The sequence below is a fragment of the Cucurbita moschata genome, unplaced genomic scaffold, assembly GCF_002738365.1.
Source record: "Cucurbita moschata cultivar Rifu unplaced genomic scaffold, Cmos_1.0 Cmo_Scf00027, whole genome shotgun sequence".
Taxonomy (NCBI): domain Eukaryota; kingdom Viridiplantae; phylum Streptophyta; class Magnoliopsida; order Cucurbitales; family Cucurbitaceae; genus Cucurbita; species Cucurbita moschata.
Genome location: NW_019268543.1, coordinates 2,372,073 through 2,382,559, shown reverse-complemented (window position 1 = coordinate 2,382,559; position 10,487 = coordinate 2,372,073). Strand labels below are relative to the sequence as shown.

At 35.4% G+C, this 10,487-nt stretch overlaps 1 protein-coding gene across 4 annotated transcripts in view; it reads right to left on the bottom strand.

The window, feature by feature from the left end:
• Positions 1-65: 65 nt before the first annotated feature.
• LOC111462604 (exportin-7-like) overlaps positions 66-10,487 on the bottom strand; it is a 21,770-nt gene continuing 11,348 nt past the window's right edge. For 3 of the 4 annotated variants that reach the window (XM_023106234.1, XM_023106233.1, XM_023106237.1), the window contains 20 exons: positions 9,750-9,836; positions 9,487-9,639; positions 9,298-9,393; positions 9,083-9,142; positions 8,874-8,992; positions 8,695-8,782; positions 8,162-8,266; positions 7,981-8,085; positions 7,849-7,901; positions 7,679-7,742; positions 7,430-7,564; positions 6,332-6,444; positions 6,169-6,262; positions 5,173-5,392; positions 4,570-4,700; positions 2,095-2,241; positions 1,833-1,961; positions 1,314-1,412; positions 689-727; positions 66-276 (listed from right to left, as the gene is read on the bottom strand). In XM_023106234.1, the coding sequence (XP_022962002.1) occupies positions 139-276; positions 689-727; positions 1,314-1,412; positions 1,833-1,961; positions 2,095-2,241; positions 4,570-4,700; positions 5,173-5,392; positions 6,169-6,262; positions 6,332-6,444; positions 7,430-7,564; positions 7,679-7,742; positions 7,849-7,901; positions 7,981-8,085; positions 8,162-8,266; positions 8,695-8,782; positions 8,874-8,992; positions 9,083-9,142; positions 9,298-9,393; positions 9,487-9,639; positions 9,750-9,836 (2,175 nt within the window). In that variant the 3' untranslated portion in view covers positions 66-138. The remainder of the gene's footprint in view (positions 277-688; positions 728-1,313; positions 1,413-1,832; positions 1,962-2,094; positions 2,242-4,569; positions 4,701-5,172; positions 5,393-6,168; positions 6,263-6,331; positions 6,445-7,429; positions 7,565-7,678; positions 7,743-7,848; positions 7,902-7,980; positions 8,086-8,161; positions 8,267-8,694; positions 8,783-8,873; positions 8,993-9,082; positions 9,143-9,297; positions 9,394-9,486; positions 9,640-9,749; positions 9,837-10,487) is intronic. The other variant, XM_023106235.1, reaches the window with a different exon arrangement.

The following is a 10,487-nucleotide window of genomic DNA, read 5'->3' as shown; positions in this document are numbered from 1 at the left end:
TTTTTTTTTTTTTTTTTTTTTTTTTTTTTTTTTTTTTTTTTTTTTTTTTTTTTTTTTTTTTTGGGTTTCCTTCTCCCAAGTGAATGAATGTCATGAGCAGACAATTCATCATTGAATCTCCGTCACATGGAATCGAAACTATTTAACACGAAATTCATGCCTAAATACAGTCAGGTTTTGAGTGAACTTGTCCCTGTTCTTTGAATCCAAGCTTCGCGTGACATCAGCCATTAGTTTTTCAAAACAGAGGGAAAGGCGCGGGTGTTGCTCCACTGGCTGCATTTTAAGACAAGAAATGAGCGTTAAAAACATCTAATGTAATTTTTATTTTTTCCCCCTCTCATCCGCATACTGGAGAGCTGGAACTAAGTTTACCTCACACATTCTTCAGAAAGTAAGGGGGGGGGAAAAACAAATATGTAGCAGTTTTCTTAGAGCAGGCAATCTATGATATGGGTCCTCAAATAGACGTTAATACCTCTCTTTTTTATGAAATTTTAAATAAATTTTGGGCAATCTATGATCTAGGTCCTCAAACAGAAGGAAAAATAAATGTTTATACCTCTCTTTTCTTAACATTTATTTATTTTTCTATCCACATTCTCTCCTAATTTCCAAGTTTAAAGGTATATTCCAGCTACATCAATCAATTGTACTTCAATTTAGTAAGAGAAATTAGGAAACTTGCCTGAGAAGCCATGATCTGGGTCTTCAAATCGGTAAACATCTGCAAACAAATGACAGTTTTAAAGGTCACGATTTAGGTAATGCAGAAATCATCCATTCGCAAAAAAAAAGAAAAAAAAAGGAAAAAGAACTAATTCTAGTTAAAAAGATGACTGGAAAAATGCCCCATTTCTCTCAACCCGCCTTTCAGTTGTTACAGCTTTCGTTCACTCAATGATATTGATTTTTCAAATAAGATACAAAAAAATTCCTCAATAAAATTTCATTTGAACCCCAGGAAATAGATGAAAGATTTTCGAAGGCATGTAAAAGAAATATGATAGTTTAAAGCAAAGAAATTAGGGTTTAACGATGTAGAAGCAGGGTATGCAAATTGCAAACTTCTGGAAATAAAAGGTAGCGTAATTCTTGAATATAATTCTACTCATGAAAAAAAAAAAATTAGAATAAGTCCTATATAGCATTATAAGCTTCTATGCATCATTGTGGATGCACTAATATTTAATGATTCAAATGAGATGAAAGAAGCAAGGGAAGCTATTGGACACTAACTCTCCAGTCTACTTGACAATTTGCACACTTCTTTAGAGATCTGATAAATAGAAAGAGTACATAAACCATCAAACCTGTTCACTAATGAGTATCAAGCTCAGCATTGGTCTGCTAAGACTCCATTGGTTACCACAATCCTCGAATAAAACGATCTCAAAAAGGGTCTTTAAAATCTGCAAACGTGATAAACATATTCTTGTTCTCAGAAGAGAAATATTAAAGATTGCACATGAAACAAACCCAGAAGCAAGTCAGATAAACTAAACACAACTAAAAGCTGTCACCAGAGATTTATCTAATAAATGCCCCATCCCATGGGCTCATGTTGATGAGGTAATAATGTTAGATATAAGGAAAGATAAATTGAAGTAGATTTGATGTTGAGATCCTTCTGTAATAACATAAAAAACTGAAAGCTACTTGGTTAAGATCCATTTCAGTTATTTCTTCACTGTAATAACACCCTATTAGTTTGCCAGACATCAAATACTATAGAAACCAGAACCAAGATGCCTGCTCAACTTGAACAACTTTGTACATTCAACGCTAAAAAGTTGAAAATTCTTCTGCATGATAACCAGAAAGTTCCTTACCTCTGGAAACAAAGTGGGACAATCTACAATGTGACGAGAGAGATTAATAGCAGCAGGTGAAGATTGAGCCTCTCCCATAGTGATGTTGTTGAAATAGAAAGCTGCCAAGTTATCAACAGCTGATGCACACTGCAACAGAAATAAAGAGATCTCTAGTTACATGTACACAATACGAAATACATTAGTGAATAAAAAAATAATAAAGAAAAAATAAAACGAAAAAAAGAAACAATAGTAAGAAGAAAGATATGCACAACCATACCTGCGATGAGATATTCGTATCCAGACCTTTGAGGCCGGATTCAAGAGAACCAGCTATATGCATGAATGTGTTTGTGTCGAGGTTTAGTACAAAAACAATATGACTGCTGAACAAAACCTCTAGGAAAGCAAAATATGCTCTGGTCAGCTGCAAAGAAACAAAGAACTGTCAAAATAAAAGTAGAGTGCAGGAAAAAATTTAAAAATCAAATTCCAATAAAATTTTCTGACTAAATAGTACGAAAAATTCAAGAGGCTATGTGTAGTACATCAACTGTCACATCCTCCCAGGCCTCTCCTAGCTTGGTAATCCTCAAAATGTTTAAGCAATGGCTTGTCTACCTTCCTTTTGGCATGATAAATGGTAAGATGGATCTTCACTCACCCCCACCTATCCTCCGTTTCGAATCATATCTAGAGATGTCCACTTTACCCACGAAAGACCCGGCTCCAAAAGTGAGAGATTTCAGCCATAGTATGTTCCTTGTTGGTGAGTTTCTCTATCCATATAATTTGTTCTAAAACTCATTTCTCCTTGAAGAACTTTTGGTTCAATGGAGCAGATAAGATGTTTTTAGCCATTAGAAAGGGTTCCATTTCAGAGATAGGAAAAAAGTTGTCTCCAACGATCTACAATAGTTTTATTCTTGTTCCCCTATATTTGTCATCTAGCTCGATTGAGTAGGTCTTTTTGTCGATGATGACTTTGCGTTTCAGAAGTGTACGAGGTGTTGCCATGGGACTTGCCAATGTAACTTTGCCTATGAGGGTGGGAGGTGCGGGGTTCATAACACTTGTGTTTGCAATCAGTTTTCCATAACCACATTCTTTTTGACTCCTGATGTGGATACCTTGGCCTAGATTTCAACAATTAACGGCGGGATACCCACCTGTTGGTAAATCTTCCCCCAATCTTCATTCAATCTTTGCAATGTCTATCGGACTCACACAATTGACGTTCTTCAATACTTTGAAAGTTCACTATAAACAAGCTTCCATGCTTGGGGGCCATAGGGTGTCATGGGTTGTGGTTGAAGAACCAAATTAAAAAAAAAAAAACAAAAACCCAAAAACATCTCTGTTCGTGTGGCTCTCACAGTGGTCAAAGTAAATCGTTGGGCGTCTAGGGGAGAGCATGAACGTGGAGAGACGGGGGGCTGCAATGGAACTTGTCAATCAGCATCGAATGACTTTGGATATGTGTGGAGCAATTCTGAGGTCTCAAATCAAGTAGGTAAGACCAGTGATTCTTTGTATGGGTCTTCACTGGGATCATGGATCGTGCCAATGTCAACCTTAACTAATCCAGCCGTCCAAACTAATCCAAGGCTTTAGCCCTTGCTGGAATGTGTTCAAACAGGTTCGAACTCGAAAATCTGACTTCTATAGGTTACGGGGAATCCAATTTAAGGTCATTCAGGTTGTGGGTTGCTGCTGAATGTCGTCTCAGGAGAGAAATTGTTTAATAGGCTTCTTAATCACATATTTTATCCTTTGTAAGTTTGAAGGAGGTTCCAATGCTTGGATATAAAAACTATATATCTATCGAAAGTTTAAAGTTAAATCCTCAATATAAGATTTACTTCATCATAATAGGAACGAGAAAAAAACCTTTGTATGAGATTATTTGGAAAGGTTACTTCCCAAGGAAAACAAATTTCTTTGGGAGCTTAGTCATGGATCTAAACATGGCTAATTAGTTGCAAAGGCCAATGTCTCATCACTCTATATTATCCTCGGTGTGTCTTATGCAATAAAAGTTTAGAACCCCAGATCCTAATTTTTGGTCGCTGCTTATCAGAACAAAACCTAAATAAAAAGTTTAGAATCCCGAATCCAAATTTTTCGTTGCTGCTCATCTGCACAAAACTTCAGATATTTGAAGTTAGAAGCCTTGGTTTTTCAAACAGTGTCGAACAACTACATGATCTTTCTTCATGTTTCGTGAGTTATCCTTTTCAGCAAGCGAAGAAAACCCTAAGACGAAATTTGTATGGAAACTTTGGTACGAGATATAATTGGGTTGTGAATGGATTCATTTCTCCCTATCAAATTTTTATAGATCTTGTTAATTTTAATGCTATGTATGGGTGTACGTGTATGTCTCCTTTTAAAGACTATAGTGCACTTCTCTAGTTACTACTTGGAGATCACTTTGTAACCGAGCTTGGGTGGAAGGAGGCATACATTTCCCTTCTTTGCGATTTCATTCATCAATGAAATAGAGAATTTGTCTCATGTTAAAAAAAATGTATATATAATCTTTTTATTCTTAACAAGAAGTTAGAGCTAAGTTACGATTAGATTTAAGTTAAGCAGCAAGACGTTAGTGAAAGTTCTGATTAAATTTTTATTAAGCAAAACCTTGGAGCTATTATATAGTTGCTGTACCCTTTTATACAGACATATGATAAGCATAACTTATGATCACATAATTGAAACTAAAATCATGAGCTATAGGAAAGAGTTTGCACACCTTTCGAAATGCCAATATGTCAGCCAAAGGAATTGACAGTGTCAACTTTAAAGCAATATCAAGTGCATCAGAAAGTGCTCGGTCACCATAGAGTTCAAAAACCCCGAAGTTCACATAGTTTCCACCAAGAGCTGCAGCAATTCATAGAAAAGCTTATTAAATTTTAAGTCCACACGATAGTCCCTAGAATTTCTTAAAGAACAAGCATCTGATCAACATTTTAATCTACACAAGAAAATTTATCAGCAAGATTTTTAATATGTACTGTAAGCATGAATAATTTAGCTATTACAAGTGAACTTAGAAATGGGATTCCAACTTAGAATTATACCTTGCCTAACAATTACAAGAGATAAATTAGCAGGTATAGTCTATCTACTGCATAAGCTACCAAAAGATTAACAAGACAAAATAAATGACAAAACGGATACAGCCACTCACGAAGTTAAAGTTGGCTGACAAAATGTTGATAGGACCTTTCAAAATGAAATTCTCATTTCTAGTAATTGAATTAAAGACGGAAAGAGAGAAAAATATATCACCCACACAAATAGGCAATAGAGAGACTGCAAAACTATAGTAATAGGATGGCTATATACTTGCCTCTGGTTAAAATAGTCAATGAAATCCATATTCCTTTGTATTTGAAGGCATATATATCAGCAGGGTTTGGGAGAGATAAAATTCTTGATCCATAAGCAACAATTAGTTTGCTGACTTCTCGGAAAAGAAGTATGCCATTGGGAGAAGATGAGTCAAAAGTCAAGCGTTGTGCTTTGTTCAACACAAACTCAGCCATGAATTTCAATAACGGGGTTGTTACCTACATATATTATTCAATGATCATTCAACAGACATTCTATTCAAAATACATAAAAGTAGAACCGATTTAAAATCAAGAGGAGAATATATGGAAATAAATAAAATAGTAATATGCATTCAATGTTTACATCCAGAAAATATGATGCAAAAGTTCGGTTTCCTATACAATGAAAATGTCAAGACACTCAAATATCTGTATGATAATTTCAAGACCAGAAACATAGCTGAACACTATCCTGCCTAGTAATTTTCAACTGACATGAAACATCAACTCAAACTTCTTAAGAGAATTATTATAATAGAAGAATCAAAACTTGAAGTTTAGGAAGAAATGAACCCATTAAATTTCTTCAATAGTGAATGAAATTATAAAATGAATGACCATCTACCAATAAGGAAAAAATATTCCAGATATGAATAATAAATTAAAACATCTTATACACAAATAATATTACAAAAATATAACGGAAATCCAACACTTCCCCCGCTGGTTTGTAGATATCTTCCATACTCGGCTTGTTCATAAGTTTATCCAATTACCCTTCTGAAAAACCTTTTAGCATTTCAGCCATTTATTTTATCGTCAGAAGTAAACTGTGAAATCCAAATGCTTACTTGCCTACTAGAATTTTTTTAAAGAAGAGAAAATATAAGAAAACCCATTTTTCAACCCCTTCTCTATTAAATGACTCTTAATACAAAGTATGTGGCAAGCCACCTTCACAAAATGAGAGGGTCAATGAATTGAGCGTGAACAATTAGATATCTCGTAAATACCTCTGGTGTGTCTGTCCACTGAGAAATGCCTTTCAAGAGGAGATGCATATGTGCAGGGTATAGCCAATCAAACAGAAGTCCATAGGTTCTGCGACTGAAACATGAAGGAAAGCGTATAAATAATCAAAGGATTGAGATAACTATAAATTTTCAACAAAGTTACCTGTTTGTGGCCATAGAAATCCCACGGAGATCTCTCATTAACCCAATAAGTGCATATTTTACAGCATCCGTACGAAAAACTGAATCAGGAGTTGATTCCAATTTGATAAAAACCTAAATATCATGAAAACTGAGTCAGGAGTTGATTCCAATGTGATAAAAACCTAAATATCATGAACCTCAATTGAGAAAAGCTAGAGCAAGCCAATTATATGAGTAGATAGACCTTCCTACCACCGCGTCATATTTATTCATGAGAAAATACAAGGGTCAGTAACCATTAGATTTTTGAAGACATGAGAACAAAACGGAACATAAGAAGAACCACTACAGAGAACCAAAATGAACAAAAAAAAAAAAAACTACCACAACAAGAAAACCTTGAGAGAACATAACACAAAGAAACTTGCAAAGAGAGAGACTCAAAGAACAAACTCAACACAAAAAGCTGTACTTTGAAAACCGAGCCAAAAACAACTTTTAAAATCCAAAAGCATTGAACATAAACCAATAGGAAAAAGAACTCAGCCCCAAGAAAAAGAACTACCCAGGAGAAAAAAGAACTGAGCCCTAAATCACCATTTGAAATTCTAGAGCACTTTGTAATATTAATTGCTCTTTGTATCGAGGCCATCCAATTTTTGTAGGACTGACAATACAAAATGTGCTTAGTAGTTTTTTTTTTTTTTCTTAACAAGAAGCAACCTTTCATGATAACGTAAAAACTAAATGTTTAGGAAATAAACTCTCGAGTGAGTGAAAAGGAAAAGGAAAGAAAAAATAACAATCTCAGCTAGGAGAATTACAACACAAAAGTAAACTAACAATCTAGGCAACAAAATAATTAATTAGTTAGTGTGTTCTTTCATTGGCAGGATTTTGTGTAGACTACAACGAAGATTGAAGAAACATGCTAAAATAAGTCTAACCTAGTCCAATAATTTGGCATGATTTGTAAAAAATCGGCAGGCAAGTTTGTGAAAGAAAAAGATGGATAACAAGCAGAATGATGGATATGCATACTTGCGGGCAATACATGGGATGTAAGCAAGCATGCACATCTGTACATGTATATTTGACAGAGACCAGAGAAATTAACCTGCAACAGTGGTTCCATAGACGATTTAAATTTAACAGGGCTTTCCTCCATAAATATTAGCCAGCCAATGGTGTAATAGAAGGTTGTCCTACTGCGTGAACATCTGTATTCTTCCAAAAATGGAAACTGCTCCCTCTACAATTTTAGGTTTAAGAAAAATCTTTAAATGAGATGTGTGAAGGTTATAACACAATTCAAGCTAAGATAGATGAATAAAGAACTTAGAAGATGTCTTAGAGCAAGTAGTACCGTATGATTTGCAACAATGAATTTAACAGTATCCAATTTCAAAAGCAGCTTCCCTGTCATGTATCTGATAAATGGGAAAGGGGGGAGAGGGAGGATATGAAAGAGCAATGAGCAATCAATAATGTACGATTCAAATTCTTAAACTAAAACACTGTTGTAATAGGATTTACCCAGATGCCAGCTCCAGAAACAAACTTAAGGTGTGGTCAATGACCTCCTCACTCTGGGAATGTACACAAAGAGCTGATTTATATCCATAACACACAGCTATTATAAATACAAAGAATGACTAAATCGTTCACCTCAGTGTAACACTTAAGATTTGTAGCAATCTTGCTGACAATCACATTCAACAATTGAAGATGGTCATGAAGTCCAAGGAGTTCAGAAAACCGCGCATATAACTGCTGCAATTGAAAAAAAGAATAAATAGATGGGACATGTAACCTTCATATAGAACAGGATGATATATCTATTAATTACCTTGGAGGAATGCATTGCCTGGTCACCCACATAAGACTTACGAAAATTCTGGAAGAAGGTAAGAATAGCTCGATCAAGTCTTTGCTTGCTTGCTTCACCGTACCTCTGCAGAAAGCAAAGGTAAATGAATATGAAGGTATGAAGTTTGCACAAAAGATAGTTCCACAAGAAGCAATATCATTATTTTACAAGAAAAAATAACTTCAATAGGAAAAATAAGGTATGCAAAGTTCAATAGGTGGAATGAAGTAAGTTACTAGTCTATTTAAAATTATTGCTAAACTCTTCACTCATTGGATGAAAAGCCTCCTTCCTAGCACCAACTCTATTAACTATATAACGAAGTTTCAGGACATATTTTCTCAGGATTCAATATCAAGACTGCGTTCCTATCAATATGGTAAAAATGGTAAAGATTTTTGGTTCAGAGATAGAGACTCTATAGCTCAAATAATGACTAGTTTTCCTTTCCCACAGGTGCATGTACCATGGGCGAGAATCATAGAAGCATGAGGCAAGTATTTCGGACATACCTGGCTGTGTAAACCATTGTCAGTAACATTTATCAATTGCAACACACGAGCTGACAGTTCAGCATCAAGAACTTCCTGCGATTCCACACTTATGACAGTAACAGCAAAAATTAGGAAAAGTCATCAATCGTCATGAAAAAAATTTCCACCTTCCTGCGAAAGCTGAACAATCATCTTACCTACAACCAGTGCATTGTTTTATTTTAACGATAGCAGCTATAATATGAACAATCCATGCAAGTTTGGCTTCCAGAACAGAAAGCTCACTGTTATCACTACCTTGCAGCCGAGCTCTTTCCTGTTCCAGTAAAACAAAAAGATATACAAGTGACCAACTTTACCACCAAGAAAAACAAGAATCCAACAGTCATACTCATCAATGACCTACCGTGTATGTTCGCAATATGGGCTCCATGATATTTATCATGCACAAACTACTGGTTTCATACTGCAACTCAGGTGAAAACAAAGGGCAGAAGGCAAAAGACACCAAATCAAAACATTTAATGCTGAAGCTAAATTTACATATTTCAACGCACAAGAAAGAAAAATTGTTTCAATTAAAAAAACAAAAGAATGAAAAACCAAACAAGAAGATTTGACCTGAAATCTGCAGAGGTACGGGAAGCAATCCAGTTGGTCCTGTAAGACTTCAACATTGTCTAATGAATTCTCAGAAAGATCATCCTGTAATCCAGCCTGCACATTATAGAGAATCAGATGGAAAAAGCTTAATATTACCTTTGCAAGCAAAAATCACCAAGTCTCGACAAAGAAAGACAGGTCATTCACCTGCACAGAGTTCAATCTTGATGTGATAAAACCTTCAGTGATTTTAGGTACAAACTCATCCAATAAACTTGGAGCGTCGCCTTTCAAGTATGGAACAGATGTAACCAATCGGGACCATAGACCTAAGAGATAGTAAACACTGCTGCTAGCCCACTGGCAACAGGCCATTATTTTCATTAGTGATGTACACAGATTCGATCGTGGAAGATAGATACAGATTATTCATAGAATACTCCAATGGAGAATCTACTATTTCAACAAACCTGCCAAGAATGCAAGGACTTCAAAGTAAACTCTGCCACTAAACGAATCCAATCACTATAGCCCTCCACGTTGACAAGCTCAGACAGCTGCAAACATTGGTTTAGATGTGAGTTGCAGTCATACGGAAGCATTACATTTTGATAATTTAGAATATCCATGTTAATACTATTAATGTCTATCAGGCAAATCAAAAAACAAGTCAAAGAACAAGCAAAAGAACAGATATGGTTGATTACATAACAGTTCAGTGGCTAAGGAACACATATCCTGTCAAAAACCAACGTCCAAACTTCAGCCAACTGACGGTGTTGCTTGCCGGCAATTCTGGATCACAAGAACACTCATTGGTGCAGGTAACTCCAAAAAATATTCCAAGAGGTGCTTGATGATGAGGGGAAAAAACAGCAGAAGAAATTCAATATATTTTGTTGATTAAAGAAAGAAAAAATTCAAGAGGCATTGTCTTCGTCGAGTGGAAATTTAGTGGCAGAAAGAAAGTTGAATTTCGGAAGCGATGACCAGCACCATTAGTTGACTCATTGCACAAGTTATTGTACCCGTTGTCCCACCTTAAGCAATTTTTTTATTCTATTTTTTGTATCATGCCTACAAGAATGACATGATTAATCACACACGGAGAGGCAAGCAAACCAAACAGTCCGTTGCCAAGAGAATCTCCATGAGTTATTATGCCTGGATTGAGCCTGCAGTTTTTTTTTTTTTTTTTTTTTTAACAA